The 22,857-nt window shown below is 40.6% G+C and overlaps 2 protein-coding genes across 2 annotated transcripts in view; one reads left to right on the top strand and one right to left on the bottom strand.

The window, feature by feature from the left end:
* Positions 1-56: 56 nt before the first annotated feature.
* PSMA7 (proteasome subunit alpha 7) lies at positions 57-9,611 on the bottom strand. Its single transcript, XM_030532912.1, has 7 exons — positions 9,420-9,611; positions 5,796-5,922; positions 4,171-4,295; positions 2,629-2,751; positions 1,330-1,449; positions 605-667; positions 57-276 (listed from the first exon to the last, which is right to left on the bottom strand). The coding sequence occupies exons 1-7, from the start codon at positions 9,513-9,515 to the stop codon at positions 184-186; spliced, it is 747 nt and encodes a 248-aa protein (XP_030388772.1). The 5' UTR covers positions 9,516-9,611; the 3' UTR covers positions 57-183.
* Positions 9,612-9,941: 330 nt separating this feature from the next.
* Positions 9,942-22,857, top strand: part of SS18L1 (SS18L1 subunit of BAF chromatin remodeling complex) — a 29,818-nt gene continuing 16,902 nt past the window's right edge. Inside the window, exons 1-4 of the mRNA XM_030533376.1 lie at positions 9,942-10,291; positions 16,050-16,126; positions 18,497-18,581; positions 20,631-20,775. Coding sequence (XP_030389236.1) covers positions 10,223-10,291; positions 16,050-16,126; positions 18,497-18,581; positions 20,631-20,775 — 376 coding nt within the window. The 5' untranslated portion in view covers positions 9,942-10,222. The remainder of the gene's footprint in view (positions 10,292-16,049; positions 16,127-18,496; positions 18,582-20,630; positions 20,776-22,857) is intronic.

Raw genomic sequence — 22,857 nt, 5'->3', positions numbered from 1 at the left:
GAGCCTAGTTTAAAATCCAAGGAACAAGTAGATTTATTTAAAATAAAAAGCTTAAAAAAAATCAGTAGGTTTATTGTAGGTCTCAGAGGGCACAGTATGAATAAATGGAATGCCTACATCTCTATACAGAATAACCCATGATTTGAATTAAAAACAAGCAGCTATGCAACTGGATTTCAGTCATCATGATGTTTTCTTCTGTTTTTTCTTTTCATTCTCTTCCTTTTCTTTTTCAATTTCAGCAACATACTTCTCAATTTCTTCAGGACTTAAAATCTTAAAAAAAAACAAACATAGGTGACCCTTAAGATACCAACAGACTTTACTGGAATGTGAAAGATCTACTTCTGATGAGAAAATTAAGTCAATACTGTAATATTGTGCAGGGGTGAGTGTCTGTCTGTAAGCAAACACAAATACTCTGAACATGCCAAGCTGTTTTGGAAGCTTCTTTTGCCTTCGTATTAGTTAGAAATACAATTCTGCATCTGCCCTGAATGGAGAGCTGCTGTAGAAGTCAATCGGAGTTCTACATGGAGAGCAGTACAGAAACAATCAGAGGAGTAGTGAAGGTGAACAATATTATTGAAACAACAACAGTTACCTTGAGTGGCTGATCTCTTCTCATAACGGCCAGCTCAATGTTTTTCCCACCTGATTGCACAACCTGAAGTAGTCAAAAAGTTGAAAGGTTTAGAATGAGAAATTCTATTCCAGATATTAATTCTGATTAAGTCTCCCTAAGCGAGTCACTGATGGGAACTTTAAATTTCTCTTTCCATGAGCTCAGAGAGCTGTGTATTTCATTACAAAGATTAGCACTGCAAAATAATAAGCCTCTTCAGTCTAATGAACTCTTCTCCAACTCAGTGCGTAGATTATGTACGCTTCCACCAATTAAAAGTCCAAAGCACTGTGAATTGTAGGCTTATTCACTTAGCTCAAGTTCTAAGTGCATACAACAGAACACAAGGAATCAGCTAGTGCACATTGTTTAAGTATGTTCAGAATGAATGTGTGTGCCAATATCCAAAGCTTAAGTCTGATTTTTAAAAAAATTATTCTTCACAAGGAAACTGGTAGATTATTACATATAGTCCTGGTAATAATCGGTTGTTTAAGAAGTCTTTTATAGCTCAATCCTACAGCCAGTATCTAGTGTCCTCAGACTATAATGGAAAATACCATTTTTGATAAATTCTAGAAGTCATGGGTGACTTATGGTGAATGAACTGGGTATACTTGAGAAACAGCAGCATTATATATACACACACACACACAAGCACACAGACAGAGGAAACTGTCAGCAGGTTGTTGAATCAGACTTACTTCAAGAAGAGCCTTGATGACAAGTTTAATGGTCAGATCATCTGTTTCAATGGCTTCATCAGTATAGTTTTTCTCCAGGAATTCACGCACAGACTTGGCTCCTCTCCCAATGGCATTAGCCTAGAATAATTGCAGAAAAGGGTAGAACAAGTTTGGGAGGATTTAATACTTTTTAAAGTACATTTCACCGAGAAAATACTAACAGAAAATGATGCAAATACCCAACAGACTGCATACCCTGTTGTGCATATAATGATCCCAAGACTGGATTAATAACCATTCAGAAGATCATTGCCACTCACCCACAATAAAAAACAAGTGAAGCCAAATCACTATAAAAAAAAAAAGCGTTGAAAGGTACTTCAATGACACATAAGCACGTGTGCGTTTTCAGGAGAATGGGGTAAGATTTCCAAAGTAAAGTTTTATCCTATGTGCTGCTAGCCCTACTAAACTTTGGTCACTACTTTTAAGTCTCAACTCTAATACGGAGGGGAAGGGGGGGGAAATATGAAAATCAAGTGTTTTATACATATTAAAAAAGTGGGCATAAACATGCACAGTATGTAGTTGGTACTAACTTTTGTTATTTTACCGAAGTGTGATCATTTTTGCTGACATTATTAGGCAGAAGATAAAATCTTACAATTCACATAGTATCATAGAGATGAAAGAAACCTATTAGATATGGGGTATTCAAACTTTTCTGCACCTTGACCGCATTTGAACAGACATTTTTCGGTCTAATGGACATTTTCGCTCCCATTCACAGTTGGGCAGACCATCTCCATCCTATTTGTAGTCACCTAACATCCACACTAATATATTTGTTGCTGTCTTAGAACGTTTTTGCAGCTGGCAAGCTAGCACCATGTCAACAGACAGCTCTCCACTGGCTCTCAGACCACATAGTATAAGACGAGGGACAGCAACCTTTCAGAAGTGGTGTGCCGAGTCTTCAGTTATTCACTCTAATTTAAGGTTTTGCGTGCCAGTCATACATTTTAATGTTTTTAGAAGGGCTCTTTCTATAAGTCTATAATATATAACTAAAGTTTCATTTAAAATTAAATTAAAATGCAGAGCTCTCCCCTGCCCCCAGTGGCCAGGAACCGGGCAGTTTGAGTGCCACTGAAAACCAGTTCATGTGCTGCCTTTGGCACACGTGCCATAGGTTGCCTACCCCTGGTATAAGAACTACCAAGTCCATCTCCCAACAAGATATGATCTCCCCAGAGGATAAATTAGCTGCTGAATGACATTTCATTTAATCTCAGCCAGTAGAAAGAGTCAACTCACCTTCCAAGCATGGTAAGTGCCAGAAGGATCAGTCTGATAGAGCCTGGGAGTTCCATCGAAGTCAAATCCCACAATAAGGGCAGAGATCCCAAAAGGTCTGCGGCCATTACTTTGAGTATATCGCTGATGAGAATCAAGACAGAGTTTATTTCAGAAACTTCTCTACAACACATATGGATTTCTAAAAGTAGTAGTTGTACAAAAGTTACATAGAAAGTTTATCGTATTTCTTATTTGTTACTGGGACCTTTTCTCCCCTTGTTGTGGTTTCAAGATAATATTTCTTGTACTGCAGGTCACCGATAAACTAAAGCATGTAAGAGGATGGTTCCAAAATAACAGCCTCTCTTAGATACTTCTGAATTTACTACTACCACATTAAAAAAAAAGTGAAATATTGTTGTTCTTGTTTCACATTAAGGCATTCAGAGGTATCTAGGAATGTAACCTTGTGTAAATTGATTAGCAGATGTGATGGTCACAGAAAGAATGCAAAAAAGCAGCTTTACCAAGCTGTACTGACATGAAGGCTTAGAAAACCCATTTAAAAAAAACCAAAAAGACATGGAAGTGAAGCTGAAACATGATAATTCTTACAGAACAGTAACTTTTGTGATAAGCCCAATAGCTGCCAAGATCCCAAGACTCTCAGAATTTAAATACTCTGATGAGAAGTAGGCTACTCCATAGCTGGTGTTGCTTCACAATGTTAAAGAGCACCCACATTCCAGCTCTGTCAGGATAGAGGCCCAATCCTGCATTCCTTGCCCAATTATTTTCGCAAGAATTTGGGCCACAGGAAATACAGAGTCAGATCTGCTGCTTGTAAAACGAGTTTTTTAAATATCTGTGTGTCTGTCAGAATGAAAAATAATTACATGTGAGATTATTCCCTTGCAGTAAAACAAAAATCCGAAATAAACTTTAATGGAAAGAATGTAAACACGTTTTGCCTTTCCAATACATAACAGAGCTCACACTAAAGATGGACTATGCATAAACTGGACTCTTACTAAATAGTGGAGATCACTGAGATTAATGCATTAGTAAGAGATTAAATAAAAATGCATCATGGAAGGTACTACTTGTCCATTTTGATACTGTATTTAATTTTAAATAAATAAAAGTTCCAGTGTATTAAATGTATTTTATAAACATGTCTTAATAGGTTGCACTACAGTATTCTGCTAGTAAAACTTGGTAAGCTGGAGAAACCAATCTGTTTGTGTGAATTAAAGATGGCAGATCAGCATGTTTCTACTGTTAATACATAATAAGTGCAATAATGCTGTCCCAGTGAGCATTAGTTAACCTTCTGGATTTGCCCATCTTTGGGAGAAACCAATGACATACCCGGTTTCTCCCCTTTGTCTGAAGCTACAGCAGTAATATCCAACCAAGAGATTCTAATCTGTTATCCTGGCTTTTCACTACTGTAACAGCAGAATTTGGACTAAAGTTAGGTTTTATTTACCCACTGATTCTCTGGCACCATATTTTTACAATGAATGGAGAAACACAGTACAGAGTTGTCTAATATACCTGTTTCAGGCTTGCAATGTAACGTGTGATGTATTCCACGGTGACAGGATCCTCCACAGTAAGTCTATGGCTTTGACACTCCACACGAGCCCTATTTATCACTATTCTGGCATCAGCTGTGAGCCCTGCAATGATAATATGATTCACTATGTGCTCAAATGTGTACTTGGCACCAGATAGATAAATAAGATAGACAGTCCCTGCTCAAAGGGTGCTCAGAATCTAAATTTAGACAAGAAGGATGAGTAACAAAAAGGGGACATGGGTCACAATGACAAGATCATGTAGTTAGTTCGGCTTGTCATGAAGGTACAGTAATTTTTTATAAGTAGCTAAGATGTTAAACCAAATTTTAATTTTAGTTTTAATATTTCATGCTTGCGAATTAGAGACAAATGCTCAAACAAGTGTCCAGAATATTTGTTATCAGACAGTGTCAGCAGACCAACTAGAAACAGTTTAGCAAAATGTCTATCCTCAAAAAGATTTCTGCTATATTGCTTATATACTGTACTGCCTCATAATGAGCACAGGTGACGGATCCATATTAATCTTGTCCAGTCCTCCTGGTTAGAGGTAAAGCTTGACGCTGCTGTTGCCATAATAGATATATAGGATTAAGAACTGTAAAAGTTAGTTTGCAAGAGTGACAGATGTGTCTAAATCTAAAGAGGAATACCTTGGCCTACTGATTTGGATATCTGTACAAAGAGTAATAATTTACAACTGTTTAGTATTTTAGAACAGTTGTGTTACTAACAACTTACATTGACAGTGAAAGGATTTTGACTTGTCATTTACTTATGCTGCTTATTTTTCATTGCTCTCAGCTCGGACAATGAAAGTCAATTAAGTCACTTTCAAGTTCTTAGAGCTTCAATCATTGTAGGCAGTAATTCATTTAAAACTAGTCTTTCTTCTGATCGTTGGTTTTATAATAGCTTGTAAAATTTAACCTTGAAGTCAGATTCAAACGGGGAGAGTTCCTTTAATTTAGCCTTTTTCATATACATTGTCCATTTTATGGACGATCAAATAATTTTATCTGTATCTGTTTGTTCACCTCCCCTCAGCCACAATGCACACCTCTGCCAAAGCTGGAATTAAGACACAGGAATTCCCTGTTTTCAGCCTCATGTTTAATCCATTGCATCACACAAGCTCTGAACATAAGGACATTTTCCTCATTAAATTGCTGGTTCTACAGAATTACTCTTTAGGCATTCTTATTCAAAGGAAATAAGTAAAGACCTAAATACAATCCCTCCTCTTCTCCCTTCCACCAATTGTCCAAAGGAATTTTATTTTCACCGTGGTTCTCAAACTTTTCTACTGGTGCCCCCCTTTCACATAGCAAGCCTCTGATGCAACCCCCCTTATCAATTAAAAACACGTTTATATATTTAACACCATTATAAATGCTGGAGGCAAAGCAGGGTTTGCGGTGGAGGCTGACAGCTCGCGACCCCCCTTCCAATAACCTGGACACCTCCTAAGGGGTCACGACCCCCAGTTTGAGAACCCCTGCAATATCACAATGTTCCAATAACTAGCTTTTAATTCCAATGCCTGTTTTCAGGTTAACAGATGAGTATTTAATAGTCTAATTGTCAGACACTGCATACCTGCAAAAGCCATGCAGACATTGTCATCAAGGGCGCAGATCTTCCTCACAGTTCTTTCATCCTGAAGTTTCGCCATAGATTTCTTTTCCACACCAAGAACAACAATCTCTTTTCCTCGTACTCCAACCTTCAATGCATTCAAAACCAATGACAGTTAAGATACACCCAACAGACCTATACCAGGCATAGACTTTTCTTGAAATGAGTACAAAAGTATTAATTCCATTTGAAGCTTCAAATGCTTTGCTTCATGTTGTAGTCTGCAACAAGTTGGAAATTAACTTATGTAACACAGCAGAAAGTGGCCCATGTACCAGCAAGCGTGAGGCTTTATCATGAACATGCAACAGAATAATTCTGAGCATACATTAGTGTTTATAATGTAATTGTACTTTATACCTAACGTAGTTGCATCTTTATACTTAATTCCAAGCTGAATTAAGAACACTGTTGCTGCTGTAATTGAATACTTGTTATAGATTCATAGTAGTAAGTCAGAGCCAAATACAAGCTATTGCTCCTCAGGTCCAAAATATACTAAGATTGTTGCATAGTCTATGGTCCTTACCATAAATGCAGTCCATCCATATGTTACTTCTTCTATATACCAAACTCTCAGATCATCCTATGCACTCCTTCCCCCACCTCCCCTTTCCCAATGTTAGGAAAAGGGGTTTGTTTTTTAAAGCCATATTCTCACCGCTTTTCACACAGGGGACTGGAAAATTTGGTTCTTTCTTGGCAATCTGATTTATGATGATCCAATAGATTTTCCAACTTCACCATATTACAGATTATCACATAATGAGAGCTACAGCCAAGATTACATTGGACACTTCCACAGTCTCATTACTTTCTGAAATTCTCCTTTGGGCTTGAAGTTTGTTATTCTCATCCCCAATGCAAATATTTTGTTACTGAGGAGTTAAAAAGAGATGCACAGTTTTTCAGCATTGTCTTTTTGCTAAACAATAACCCTGAACTTTATAAAGTGGTAATGTTTTGCAACCACTGTGCACTGGTGTAAACAACTATACAAGGTCCAGTGCTCTGGTGAATCAGGCCTTCAATTTTTTTGGTATTCCTGTCACCTAGAACAATTTCACACCCTTTCTCCCTCGCCCACCCAGGGTAATGCTGCCCAGTTAGTTTGATCTTGTAGAAAATTGTGTGTAGCCAAAAGGGCATGCAGCAACTGTCAGAACTCATTTCTCCACACACCATTTGCCTCAATGACTTGTAATGACCCGCTTACGTTTGTAGTAGTATCACTGCCAGATACAACTATTCAATAAAATATAAGCTCCCCAGTGTGTTTAAAATAAGTTTGTCATCAAATAATTTTTTAGATACAGGTTATGTACTTTACCAAAAAAGCCTTTATATATAATGCACCTGTAAAGTGCCAAACACACCTACGTCACTGTATAGGTTAGTATTATACACTCTGGCAAAATCAAACTCATTTGGGATTCATTTTTAAAAACAGTTTTAGAAAAATGTCTGTTTCATAATTTTCAGTTTGCAAACAGACACCACCATCAATTTGCATTTACACAGCACTTCGTGTTTTCAAGCAGCACAGACACTTAATCATTGTGAAGTAGGCATTATCCCCATTTTGCAATTGAGGAAACAGAGTCATGGATGTTAAGTTGTGTGCCCAAGGCCCCATGGCAAGTGAGAAGCATGGAAAGAAGAATTCATCAGACCATGCTCTGAAGCGTCCCTAGCCTCTGTTTGCCAGAAGCTGGGAATGGGTGCCGAGGGATGGATCACTCAAGGATTACCTGCTCTGTTCATTCCCTCTGAAGCACCTGGCATTGGCCACTGTCCGAAGACAGGATCCTGGGCTAGATGGACCTTTAGTCTGACCCAGCATGGCCATTCTTATGTTCTAGAAGATCTTCGCTCCCAACAGCAATCTTCTAGTAACTTGCCATATACAATGGGCTCCTGCAGACTTTACAGTGGCAAACTCCCATCAGATGTCAGGAGTTTTATTATTATTGCAGCAAGGTTGGACTCTATGCTCTGGAGTGGAGATATTTAACTGATTGGATACTACATCATTTCAGTCACATTCAATTATCTTCCCAGGATGAGGAATCTTGTTTCTATTATATTTCGAACTCCAGCATTTTTTTTAAAGCTCTCTCTTTCAGACAGCCACAGCCAAAGTGGCTCTGCCTAGTGGGCTTTACTACACAGACCAGCCCACACTACACATGTTATGGCAGGGTCAGACACCCCCAGTGATGCCAGCTCAGTCCAACTTAGGGTTGGGGAGGCGCAGAGTCTCAAGGGCCAAATGGCAGAAGGGCCAGTGTCCCAGGGAAAGTGTCATGGTGCGAGGTCTTCCCAAGACAACGAGCTCTGCTCTGGCTCATGGGAGCTTCCTGTCGTGTCATACCCTGCCGCGGATGCTCCCACCACACGCAACCACTGCTGGGCATCTACTCCCCACTACTGCCCCAATTCCCCCCACACCTCCAGGCATCCACTCTCCACACTCCTGAGCTCCCTCAGACACCCCCAACCTCCCCCTCCCTGAGGCCCCCCACTACTGCCCCCAGCCCCTGCCCCCCACCTCTCTCAGCCCCCCTCCCTCAGGCCCCCCACTACTGCCCCCAGCCCCTGCCCCCCACCTCTCCCAGCTCCCCTCTCCCTCCACACAGGCGCCCCCCACTACTGCTCCCAGCCCCTGCCCCCCACCTCTCCCAGCCCCCCTCCCTCAGGCCCCCCACCTCTCCCAGCCCCCCTCCCTCAGGCCCCCCACTACTGCCCCCAGCCCCTTCCCTCCACCTCTCCCAGCCCACCTCCCTCAGGCACCCCACTACTGCCCCCAGCCCCTTCCCTCCACCTCTCCCAGCCCCCCACCTCTCCCAGCCCCCCTCCCTCAGGCCTCCCACTACTGCCCCCAGCCCCTTCCCTCCACCTCTCCCAGTCCTCCTCCCTCAGGCCCCCCACTACTGCCCCCAGCCCCTTCCCTCCACCTCTCCCAGCCCCCCTCCCTCAGGCCTCCCACTACTGCCCCCAGCCCCCGCCCCTCACCTCTCCCAGCCCACCTCCCTCAGGCACCCCACTACTGACCCCAGCCCCTTCCCTCCACCTCTCCCAGCCCCCCTCCCTCAGGCACCCCACTACTGACCCCAGCCCCTTCCCTCCACCTCTCCCAGCCCCCCTCCGTCAGGCACCCCACTACTGCCCCCAGCCCCTGCCCCCCACCTCTCCCAGCCCCCCTCCCTCAGGCCCCCCACTACTGCCCCCAGCCCCTGCCCCCCACCTCTCCCAGCCCCCCTCCCTCAGGCCTCCCACTACTGCCCCCAGCCCCCCTCCCTCAGGCCTCCCACTACTGCCCCCAGCCCCCGCCCCTCACCTCTCCCAGCCCCCCTCCCTCAGGCCCCCCACTACTGCCCCCAGCCCCGCCCAGCTCCCCTCTCCCTCCACACAGGCGCCCCCCACTACTGCCCCCGGCCTCTTCTCCCTCAGGTACCCCCATCTCTGCACACACACAGCCCCGCTCGAGCCCTGCCCGCGGGCACCCCCTCCTCGCTCGCCCCGCTGCCCTGGGCCCGAGGAGCGGCGGCCATTCCCAGGCGGCGCGGCGCGGCCCTCACTCACCGCGGTGGAGCCCTTCTTCACCGCCTCCTGCGCGTACTCCACCTGGAAGAGGTGACCGTCCGGCGAGAAGACGGTGATGGCCCGATCGTAGCTCATGACTCCGGCCCGCCGAGCTGCCCAGCCCGGAACCAGCAACCTCCCTCCCTCAAAACCGCACACTCATCCCCCGCCCTGCGCGCGCCGCTTCCGGAGCCGCGCCAGTCACACTGCACGCCGAAGGCGGCCCTTGCGCCAAATGAGTAGGCGGATCTTCGGCAGGAGGAACGCAGGCAACCCGAAGTGCCAGGCAGCATATCTACGCCTTTGGCGTACCAAGTTGCTGTCTGCCTCCCATACGCATTTGACGTAGGCACTTGACTTTTCATAGTGTCTGTTTCCCCCACGCGCTTGGCGTACCCTGCTTCTTTTCCTACGCACTTGACGCACTTGGCCGCTCTTGGCAAAGGCAGAAAGATGCTGTTCGCCTGCGACAGGAAATCCAGCAGCAGGGACGCACCATGTGCAGATCAAAGGGGAGGAGGGGAAGAGGGGGGGACAACTCGGTTGACTTTACTCCTCCTCCCCAAATCTCAGCAGCTGGCTCCCCACCTTGCATTGGGATCAGAGGCATCAGGGCGAGAGTCGTGCATGCAGGCTCTTGGTGCAGTGCCCCTGGCTCATTGCAGGGCACAGATTGTACCATCTGCGCTGGCTCCCCTCCCCATGCACTGCGGAGAATCTTTGCACAGCAATAGCAGCCAGATAATAACAATATTAGTAGAGCCTAGAAGCAATATATTATAGACACATTAAAAAAACCCACCATGTCGGTTGCCTTTGCTTCTGCTCGCCCGAGAGGCAAAGGGGAGGTCACCCAGCAAACTATCCAGAAGGTAAAAAAGCATGCTTTTATACAGACAAGAAATGTTATTTATATATTCCCGCTATGGTGCTGTGGCTAGGGAAGGAGGCTTAATTCTAAAGTGATCACGAAAACTAGTGAATTTGCAAGGGTTGGTAAGATGGACAGCTGGAGGGGGGGAGTAGGAGGAGGAGGTGGAACAAAGCAAAGGTGTTCAGATCCCTGCAAAAAGAGAGAGAGAAGGAAAGCAGCCAGAGGAGGATCTGCAGAATAGAAGATTCATTGCATATTTTCTTTTGTGCTTGAAAAGAAAAAAATGCCAGGGATAAATTGCAAGCAGGGATCTGCACATTTTGGATGGCATATCAGCTCTTAAAAAAAAATGTCTCAGTGAATTGACAAGTTTTTTTTTAAACGGTTGCAGGATTTTAATCTTTTAAAATATGGAGGGAGGTACTGAAGTGTGGCAATAAAGATGCTTATTGCCATCCTCCAAAGGTTTTTTATTAGGAATTGCAGTTGTTCATGTGTAACATTAATCAGGCAAAGGATTTTCTCTGCAGACTCAGCCTGGGTTTCGTCTAGAGGCCAAAAGCTGAGGGTACCGAGTTTGGAAGTTATGATGGGTATTTGCAAGAAAATAACAGAAGGGTGGGGAGATACATACTTGCCATCACTAACCCTCCACCCTCCTGGGGTGAGGTACCTGTGAGATAACTGTAAACAATGGAAGAGGTGTGGCAATGTCAATAAGGAACACGTCTGTGTCCTCGATCTGGTTTACTTAAACAGTACCTGTAATTTCTAGTTCCACTGTGTATTTTATGTCATGCTTTGCTTTGCTTTAGAAATTCTGTCTGTGCAAGAGTTTGTCTAGTCAGTGCAGTGGAACTAAGGAATAAAGGTCTGTGGCCCATTTGTAAATTATAATGGCGAACACACACACATGCACAAAAGGTGTCAGTGCTAAGAGAGTAATCAGCTGCTCATCAACATTTCTTCCAGAGCCAAGCCATCATCTGTTGCCAGTTTTATGTATTATAGGGGAATTCATCTCAATGGAGGATATGATCAAAGTACAGGAGAATGAAAGCAGGACAAACTACCTTAAAGAGAGTTAAGAGCCTGGTGTACCAACTGTAAATACCAGGAGATTCTATCTGAAATTCATCCACTGGTGTGTTGGTCTTGCCACACATGTGATATTGTTATCACACCCACTTACTTTTAAATGCTGAAATATTTAGGCACCCGTGGTTAAGGATGGAGTTTTATCCTTAACTCTGGATGTTTGTGTATTTAAGATACACTTTCACAATTCATAAAATGACTTTTGATTGATTTCCATGAAAAAGAACAATCAAAGAATTTTCACGATTCTCTCAATTTTGAAACCATTAATATTTTGGAACTGAAATCTGTTTTGTTGCAAATATAAAAAATACTCCCTCTATCAAGTACACTCAATGACTTGTTACTTTAGGATTGCTCATGTATGTTGAGCTGCTGAATTGTTCATGGAGCAATTTTCTTTTTCAAAATCTCTGGAGTTTTTGTCTGGAAACGAGCACATAAATAACTCAGTGGGTTTTATAATCACTGATCAGAAGTCAGGGTCAAAAGTAATTGTGTGACACTAATTTTGGGAATCCGCAACAGTGCTCTCTTTAGGAGCCAAAATTGTATACCAGTTAAATAAAAAAAAAATCACAAAAAAGCATAATTTTTACTTGTGTTTAAAATACATAATCAACTAATTTTCATCAGACATGTTACTAACTCAATTTCAATGGCTCCTTCAAAACCTTTACTAAGCCAATACTACATTACTTATACAAAACTTTCCTTGAAGAAAGTGAGAGTTTTTGAACCACCAGGATTGCAGAATTGGGATTGTGTACTTAACATTAGCTCATGAGCAGGCCTGGGCATTGACGTTAACCCTATACGTACTCCCCTGCATCTGAGTTCAGAACTTTGTCCTTTTTTAACATAGTAACTGTCAGGACACCAGAACTATTCTCTATTCTTTTTGCAATGAGCAAAATGGGAGATACATACTTGCCCTCACTAACCCGCCACTCTCATTATCCTATCCAAAGAGCCCTTTTATTTGTGCAGCAACCTTTTGTAGTACCACCAGAATGCCAGTACTGGATTTGAACACACATCCATAGGTGAGACTTGATCTCTAAGTCTGCTTTCCTAGATGTGAGTTTGCTATCAGCTGAGACATTTATTAGTGATACTTTAAAAGGTTTTCTAGCATCCTGTAAGATAAATAATGTTTTTCAACAAAGTTACCCTCTGCATTCTGCTCTGCAGAGCTCTGTTTTCTATTTTCCACCAATTCTGCACTGGGAATTTCCATTGACATCATGAATGCAGAACATGAAACAAAGAGCTTCACTGTGAATCGGACAGGAGTATTTTGCTCATATAGATTCTGTGCCAAATCCGGGTTCCCATGTGTGCATAAGTACATACTGAAAAACATAAAGAAGAAATGTGGATCACCATGACTCTGACTCCTGCCATGACTCTGACTGCTCCCATTACCTTCTGGGAGGTAGGTACACCCTGAAGGTCTGCTGCATCAGGATACAACAGAACCTCCATTCCTCAGACCCTTCATGAAAAGAGTCACAGAGGGATGTTGTGAACCCTAGCAGGCAGGGTATGTGGTCTACAAGTACACCGCCATGCCTGGTAATGACACACCCCTATGACACACCCTTTCTGTCTGCACAAATACGGAAGCAAGAGAAATCTTGAGCTATGTGTGGGGTTGCTGTTGGCTAGAATACAGGAATATGATAATGCTGCTTTTGCCAATTTTTCCATGTTTGGGCCTTTGTCTGTATGTAAATTTATCAAGAATCATTCCTTAAATAGAACAAGCAGATATATGGATGAATTAATACTAACTTTTTGTGGAAAATATTTCATGACTGTTTCACATTTCCTGATGATAACGTAAATGTAAAAACAGGCACAATCATGCAAGCACTTAATATCAGGAGTAGTACTTACAACCATGCACATCTTCATGATTGACTTTAATGAGACTGCTCACAGTAGTATAGACTATGATAAGTAAGGTGCAGATCCTCAGAGGTGTTTAGGTGCCTAACTGCTATTGATTTCAGTGAGAGTTAGGCAACTAAATACTTTTGAGGATCTTGGCCTAAGTTGTTTGCTGGATCAGGCCCTAATTTTGTAAATATTGCTTTCTCTACTCTTTTATCTCTCCATTCTTTCACTTGTAGAAAGTTCACCACAAATTATCAAGGAAATAATTAAAAACACTATAGCAGACCTTAAACTCACTAAGAAATTGGTGGAGACAAAAATAACTCTGTCTTTGAAACCATTTTATAATAAGCAAAATGTGAATTTTAGGCAGTGTAAGTTGTATGATGAAATGCTCTCTCTTGCATTTTGCCCAGGAACACTCATTTTTTGGAAACAAGTTAACCACTCTAGAACTTGCTTAAGGCATAGACCAGTCAATTGAAGTTTTTGATCTATTCTACATGCATCATCTCACTGGTGCATGGTTATTCAAAATTTTTCTCTATCTCAGAACTACTTCAAAGAGCAAAAATACATTGAGGGATGTAATTCTCCTGTGAATGCAGTTTCAATCTAGTCAGTGATGCAGATTTCAAACTGTGCTTCTTCAAGTGCAATATGTTTCACATGCTAGCTTCTCTGAAATTATTTTATGTGAACTTAATCTCTGTAAAAGTATGTTTACCGTCTGGCAATGATGAGGTTACACGGATATTTATTAAAGGTATTTTAGAATCAGATGCAGATATTTAGTGGAGAAAGTGCCTCTTCTCGGCAACAATCTATCTGGCGTTAAGAACAAAGTAAACCCATTGATTCTGTAGTGTTGTATACTTTAGCTAAATCCTCTAAAAATATATCTGCCTATAAACGTACTATAAAAATGCACAGCAAATGGCTCAACAAAGACATGTGGATAAAGCTGTATTTTGGCTAAACTTCTCTAAAATCCAGCACATAACTTTTAATTAGAACAGAACCATTTGGTGACTTGATGCCCATTTAAAACAACTATCATTAGACTTATAACTACTAGAATATAAGATTTTTTAACAGACTCCACAGTGAGGAGCTATAAAGACTGTATTTTTGGCCCTATTAAAGCTTTTTACTCAGGTTCAGAGTTTTGAGATAAAGGAGATTAATTTATTTGATTAAAATGGTTATTAACCCACTCTTTGCTGTGATGCCTCCTGTGCTAATTGTGAAGGATTGCATAGTATGCAGCTGCAGGCTCTGGGAATCAGATGGGGATCAGTCAGTGGGTCTACTTGGTTTAAAAGCTACAGGGTCCCTCATGGCCCTATTACACAGCCCTTTGTGAAGTATCTATTTGGTGATCCTTTGTGATTTAAAGAACAGTGAGGCACAGGGCAAACACCTTGGGGGTTTTCAGTGCCTTCAAACTTGTTAGCTTATTGAAACATAGATTTATATGCAAATACCATGCAGTTTAGATTTTATAGCTGTCATATCTGTCAGGTTTCATTTCTTGCATTTTGTAATGGTTACTAAATGCAAGAAGGAAACTTCCCAAATTCAACAAAAAATGTAAAATTTAAATATGTTCTTGTGACATGCCCATATAGGACTCTGGAGCTCAGATCTGGAGCTGGTGATTGGTGCTAAATCCAGTACGTGCGGGGGTGGGGGTTCAATGCTCCCTTTACCCGTAGAGTCCAGACTCCTCCCGTGGTAGCTGCATATCTGCCTTTTTCCATATCTTATAGAAGGATCCAGACTAGCCTCAAGGATTGCTACTGTTCAAGAATCTTTCTGGCAAACTGTAAAAATACGTCTTAGTGGGCTCACATGGATGTACAACCTATGTTCTGCTCATCTTTAGGAGATAACGGAAATGCATTCATGAGGACATGGTCCTGGAATGCAAAAGGGACATGGCATAAAAAGGTTAATGTTGACATTTGTTTATATTCATGTGTGTATTTTTAAATCAAACATCCAACACATTTTATACTGTAAGCTTTTGGGAAGGGACTGTTTACTGTATCTTTGTACAGTACCTAGCATGATGGGGACCTCACCTGTTTGAGCCCTCTAAGTTCCACCACAATATTAATGTTAAGTAATAATAATCACTACCTAAAATACAGAAATACTATTGACATATTTATTCTTTATAGTATTAACCACCAATGAGATGTAAGCCTACAGTATAACTTTTGTGAGCTGTAATTTTATAGAAACATGTTTTAAGTCGTATAAGTTGTATCATCTTTCATTTCTGACTTTTCCTCCATTTAAAATGAACTCAAATTTTGTGGGTTGTGTTTAGTGAACCTTTCATAAAAATTGTACTCTGAAACCAAAGCAATGCACTAAGTATTTTAATAAGGAAGTTTTGTATCCTTTTTTTGTCATATTTTTCTGTTATTCCTATTCAGGCATAATACAATAGTTACAGACTAAGATTAACACAAAGTGGACCCCCCCCCGCGAGTTTATTTTATAGTAACGTTCAATAAATAAATTTGACTTTTGGGACTAGTTGGAAGTTTTGATTCCATAATAATATTCCTGTTCCAGTCTAGGAACTTCATAATGGCCTGGAGGCAACAGACATGCACAAAGAACCCTCAAGCTAAGAATGAGTGAAAGTGGAATATCACAGAAGGAAGAAACATATAGCAGAACTTGGTGTGTTTAAGTCTTATCGCATAGTAACAAGTATTTTGATCATTTTTTTTGTCCAGATGCTAGATGAAAATCACCACTTAATACAGTGTATTATGGACTATCAGAGCAAAGGCAAAACAGCAGAATGTACTCAGTGAGTATTATTTACTTTGGATATTATTCCTGTTCTTACCACAAAGTACAAGAAGAATACTCCGAATAGTGTTGCACAACTGCCACTGGCAAGAGTACTTGGAGTGCTAATTTTCTAAGATTTACCATTAGTCAATATGTATAAATTATTCTTGGGACACAGTATTTTTTTTCACCTTGGATATTTTGAGCAATGTAGTTGTACAAAATATCAGGATCAATAATATATCGAAGCAAAGGAAAAATTGTGCAGAAATCAAGACAGTAGTGGTGTTGGTGATAAGAGATGAAGAACACCTTCTGAAAATAAGGAAATTGAATATTTCATCAGTTTTCAAAGGAAAATTTTAAAACTGACCATAGTTTGTTCCTTGCACTTCACTACTCTCAGTGGAAGAGCAACAGTGGGAATGAGGATCATGGCAGTTTTGATTTTTAAAAAACATGAAGAGTAACTTGAAATTTATATGTCGACCTGATCCTGAATTATTTCGCATGCAGAACTCCCATTGAAATCAAGTGTAGATCAACTGCAGGACTGGCCCCATAGACTATATCTGAAGTAGGAGAGGTGAATTGTGGGGAATTTAGAGTTCTGCCTGGAAAAGACAGTATTTTCTTTTAGGACCCAATCATGCACTCATGATGCGGGCAAAATGTATAGGATTGGACTATTATTGAATGATACTAAATTTATGCTGTTTTTAAAACATGCCCAATTAATGTGTGAGAAGAGTCTTTACTATATGAAAATGAAAGTTAGGATCTGTTTGCCTGTAAAGGTATATTCCTCTTATGAGGCATATACAGGTAACTCTTGTTATGCATGTACAGTCAGGGGAGACACAACATAAGACTTTGTCTGTATATAAATCTGTAAGCTCTGACGTTCATAAAGAAAATGATTAGTCTTTAGAATATCGTCCATACTTACAAAAGTAATTATAAGGAAGTGTAAATTTAGGATTAGGGCACTATTTGTTCAGGAGATAAATATCAGCAGGTAGGTAATTATTTTCTAGTATACACAAAGTTGATAATATAGTTTTATCAGAAGGGGATTTAATTTTTAGAGATCTAGGATCTTGGTGATCTATGCCAAAATAAACTGAATAAAGACTTGTTAGTTTCCATCACTGCTTATTGTTCTTAATCATGAATGTACTTTTACTGTAAAGCAATGTACTTTTACTGTAAACATGGATTAGATTTCAGTAGGAACAGGCCAAGCCTGCCCAATGAGGGGTCAAGTTGAGGGAGGACAGGCATGAGAAAGCTGTTATTCTTTCAAAAAGGAAAATGTGTATACGGAGAGGGAGGCATTTGTCTTGTTATGTGCTAATGATTCAAGACTTCATCACAGGAGATCTGAATCCTTTTCTGTAGGGAGATGTGTATTTACTTCCTGCACTGATATTTATTCACAAAAGACCCTGAACACTAAAAATTAACTCAAAGCCTTAGGAGTTCAGGTACCTTCTCTGCACCATACTTCTCTCCTCCTTTCCATCACTTTCATTCTTGTCACCATTCTGGATTCATTTTGCTACCTCATTTGCCCCCACCCTCCACCAAAAGAAAAGTCATACAGTGAAAGAAGTTACCTGTTTTGGTGCCTCTCCAGCTTCCAAAAGTTTGAATTTCCTTCTGGATCAGTGGCACAATTTTTAATGTTTTGTTTCTAGGTTCCTTCCTACTTCTTTCTCATCATGATCTTTTCAAGTTCACTGATGACTGGGAGGAAGTGTGAATGTTTCAGATGGTTTTATTGGATGGCAATAAGCATGCGAGTTAAAGCACTTTTGAAAGAGTGTTGTTCTTCTGAACTTCCTTGCAGGGCAAAAAGGTTGTTTTCTGGCGCTCCAGAATTTATACTCTTGAGGACTGTGTTAACATAAAGAAAGTGACTAGTTGTTAGAGCAGGGGACAAGAAATCAAGACTCTAGGCTCAATTCCTGTCTCTGCCACTTATTCAGTGGGGTTTTCCAACAAGAAAGTATGCAGGGTTGTAGCAGACATGCTGGTCCCAAGGTATTAGTGAGACAAGGTGGGTGAGGTAATATCTTTTATTGAGACCCGAAAAAGATGTCTGTGTAAGCTCGAAAGCTTGTCTCTCTCACCAACTTTACTTGCTGAATTTACCCATTTGTAAAATGGTTGTTAAGTATTTTGAGACTTTCTGAAAAGAGGCAGGACAATACAGAAATGGTCATTATTATTATTTATTAAGATGGGAAGAGAGTGGGCTAATTTACATTTACCGATGATTTATAGATAGCACAGAGAACCCAAGACTGCAATGAATTCATGAAATGGGATATGTTGGTATTGCTAACTCTTCCCAAAATAAGCGTAATTCCTTATCTTTTAGATACCAACAAATATTGCACAGAAACCTGGTTTACTTGGCAACAATAGCAGATTCTAACCAGAATATGCAGTCCCTGCTTCCTGCAGTAAGTACCAATATTAACGTCAAATACAATGTTAACTATACCAAGGAGACAATTATTTGAGTATTGATTCATGACAAAAAGCTGTTACTAGTTAGCCATTTTTAATATACCTTTTTAGGAAAAAATACTTAAAAAAAAGTTCTGGATTTCAATGGACAGTAATAGAAAAACTACTCTATGCATGTTTTATTGTTTATTGGAGCTATTTTTTTAATCCTGCCACCTGCAGAGCCAGGTGTCTAAATTACCATGAATCAAATTGTACAGGGTTCAACAGGATCTATCAAAAATCTCTAAATAACCAAAAATAGGTTTCCTGTATTTTAAATGTCACTATTGTATGTGCTCAGGCCCTTCTTAGGGTTGAACTAAGTGCTGTATGTGCCACTGGAAACTTCCCTTTCTCATGGTACAAGGCTGCCATTTCTAGTCCTGAAAGGTACCAATACATTGGTCCTTAAATCTGCCACCGGTTCATGATTAAATGTTGCATAATGTTTCTTCATAAACTATCAGCCTGGTTCCTGTTTTTTTGCAAGGCACATGCATGGTGATAAGCCTACTGTAAAGGTCTGGTCCTGCACCACCGAAATCCATGGCAGCTTTGTCATTGACTTCAATGACAGAATCATGCAAAATGCCTATGCCAGATTGACAGCTGTGATCTAAAGATACGGGGTTTGTTTCTGTAGTACTCTTGCAGGAAAAACTCCCACTGACTTCAAAGGCATTTTTGCCTCCATAGGAACTGCACGATTGAGACCATATTTTCTTAGATTTTGCGACCAGAAGGGACCATTGTGATCATATAGACCTTCTGCATAACACAGGCCATAGTATTTCCTTGAGTTAATTCCTGTTTGAACTAGAGCACATCTTTTAGAAAAAGCATCTAATCTTGATTTAAAAATTTCCAATGATGGAAAATCCACCATAACCCTTGGTAAATTGTTCCAGTGGCTAATTACCCTTACTGTTAAAAATTGCACCTTATTTCGAGTCTGAATTTGTCTAGCTTCAGTTTCCAGACACTGGACCATGTTATACCTTTATCTGCTGAAGAGCCCTCTTTTATAAAATTTTTGTTCTCCATGTAAGTAAATACTTAAGACTGATCAAGCCTGTTTTCCTTAATATAGCTTATATTTCTTACATAAATCAGAGATCAAAACTGGAATTGTTCTGAAGATGTTTTGTAGACTCGTGGTCAGATTTAATGCCCTTACTCAGGCAAAATTCTCATTGATTTAAATGAGAGTTTTGTTTGAGTAAATTGACAGGATCAGGCTGTATGTTTGTATTTTAGAAAGTATCATATACACAGCGCTATATACACAGTATCATATACACAGGGGGAAGGGATAGCTTAGTGGTTTGAGCATTGGCCTGCTAAACCTAGGGTTGTGAGTTCAATCCTTGAGGGGGCCGTTTGGGGATTGGTCCTGCTTTGAGCAGGGGGTTGGACTAGATGATCTTGTGAGGTCCCTTCCAACCCTAATAATCTGTGATTCTGTGTGATAACTAAAAATGTGCTTTATAAAGGTTAATTCCGGCAAACCCTTACTTATGCGAGTAGTTCTTGCCCATGTATGTAGTTTCACTGACTTCAGTGATGCTACTGGCATAGGATGAAATTCACCTCTGTGCAGAGGGTCTATCACAAGGACCATGCTTCATTTAGGCTCTAGGGGGCATGTGCCTTACGCAGTCTGCTCTGCATAGGGTGACCAGATAGCAAGTGTAAAAAACCAGGACGGGGGTCGGGGATAATAGGTGCCTATATAAGAAAAAAGCCCCCAAAATCGGGACTGTCCCTATAAAATCAGGACATCTGGTCACCCAAGCTCTGCACCCGGCTGAATTTCATCTATAAGGAATACTTATGTGAATAAAGGTTTGAAGGATCAGGCCCCAAATCTGTAGGATTAAAATCTGAAAGCACACGTTCAGATGAGTCAGTTTGTATTCATAATAAGGTTAGTTTCAGGGTTATTATTTTTCTAATTAAAACCTAACCAAAAATCTGCTTCCCCTTCTTGTTGTTTGCAGCCACCAACGCAAAACATGAATTTGGGCCCAGGAGGAATGACTCAGAGTGCATCCAACCAATCTCTCCATTCACAGAGCAATCTCAGTGATGCAATTGGGACAGGCCTTCCTCCTTCCTCCCTCATGCAGAGTCAGATTAGCAATGGTGAGCTCTGTTCCCCTTTGTGCTGCTTTATGGTTGCCCAGCAACAAAATTATTAATGCAGAATATACTTAGAAGAGGTCTTTTACAGCTCTGTAACTCACCTTTCAGCCACATGGGAATTTCAGGCACATGTTGAAATATTCACAAAATGGCTACAGTTTATACTGCTGCTTGGATTCTGCAAGGGCTCCAGTCCACTTATTTGATTTATGTAGAGGAAATAAATATGAAACAAAATATTTTAAAACACGCAATGAAAATTGTCAATAAAAAGATATCTCAAAATTAAATGCCGTAATAGTTTTAATAATAAACATACATTGAGTTGTATGTTGCAACACTTTTGCACTCATGCAAGCAGCCCCATAAAGGTCAATGGGATGGACAGGGTGAGCAGGGATTGTTTGCATGAGTAAAAACTGCAAGATCAAGTCCTCAGACTTCAGAGTTTTTCCAAGATAAGTACCCTTTCAAAAATAAAATGCAGTTACATTAGTCTTCTTTTTTTAAGAGTAGCCTTTAAAATGTTGTATAGTATAACCAAATAGCTTACATAGATCTTTTAATGGAAAACTGTAAACTTAAAAAAAATGCACTTCTGTATGAATTTTTTATACCCATGTTGTTGCAAAAGTACCATGAATGAATGTAACTGAGAGAAAAGAGATTTTTTTTTTCTGTTTTGCATTTTGTTTACTTCATATATTTAACATTTGATGTATGGTCAGTTTCACTATTCCACTTCATAATCATTTAGTTAGTTTTCTCCCTTTGCTTTAGTCTTTCACAAAGTGTTAGAAAGGAAAAAGAACAGTTTTTAAAAAGAGGAAAATGTGATTGTTCCACAAACATTGGCAGGAGGACTATTAGGCAGATGTATGTCATGAAACTACTCAACCTTTTTTTTGTTAAACTTACTAGTGTCTCTGTAAATTAATGGAGGAGAGTCCTACTTAGAATAGTTTTGCAGTTTAAAGAACTGGACTTTTAAAATTTATTGTGGGCCTTCCTATTGCAGTGTTCTTCCTGCGTGATACTCAGTAACAACAGAAATCCTCAGTCAGTGAGGACTGTTCTGTGCACTAAGAATCTACATTTTCATTATTGTTGTTGTTTTTTTCCTTACACTTGTGTGTGTGTGACAGCCCTGGAGACTGAAGTCCTCTATTTATCCACAGAACAGGTAACAGCAAGGGCAGCAGCAGCGTAAGCTTACCCTGAGTTGCCCCACCAAAGTGCGTCAACCCTGACCTAAGGGGACTCACTTCCGGGGGTGAGAAGGTAGTTCAGTCTCAATGCCCAGTCAATCTTTGCCTCTGCTGAGAATGTCAGCAAAGCAGTTGATTAGTGCCAGTTGATATTGTGATAAGAACACCAGTCCACTGGGAACTAGACTAAGACTGACATTAATTTCATATAGGGCATTGAACAACCACTGACTGATAGTAACGTTTGCAAACTGGGTACACAAATGTACATGCAATTCTGAAAATGGAAGTCTAGTATTTGTGAAAGTGTTTGAGTGGCAGCAATATAGAACTAAAGTTCTCTGTTTACTTAGCATCACAGGTGCAGCACAGGGGGCAGCAGTACAAGCTTCTGCACACTGACCCTCCATTATCCTCAGTCAGGTCTTAGAAGGATCCCCTCTAGAAGTGAGAAGGTAGTTTAGTTCCCAACATCTATTCAATCCTTAACATCTCTCATAAGATTGCTAGCAAGCGTGCCAAGTGTGATGCTGATTTTGGTGACGGGACAACAGTCTACTAGGAAATGGACAGAAACTACCACTAGCATTTCAGATAGGCCACCTGATACACCAATTGGAAGTCAGTTATTTCTCAGGCCTTGGATGTACAGCTAAAACCACCGAACTTAAACAGCCAGTCTACAAGCTCTACTGGTGCAGTTTATAAAGTCTGTCAGCCATACCACTCGTGGTCAATCGCAGTATTGTTAATCCCATGCCTTCAAAAATCCTGAATCAGACCCCAGAAATCACACGGTTGCCTTACAAAAATCGCAAGATTTAAAAAAAATGTTAGGTGCTTTTTTTTTTTATTGCCTTCTGTTTTTCAAGCT

Source organism: Gopherus evgoodei, chromosome 14 (assembly GCF_007399415.2).
Source record: "Gopherus evgoodei ecotype Sinaloan lineage chromosome 14, rGopEvg1_v1.p, whole genome shotgun sequence".
In the NCBI taxonomy this organism is placed as follows: domain Eukaryota; kingdom Metazoa; phylum Chordata; order Testudines; family Testudinidae; genus Gopherus; species Gopherus evgoodei.
Note: the sequence above shows the minus strand (reverse complement) of the source record. Positions and strands in the feature narration are given on the sequence as shown.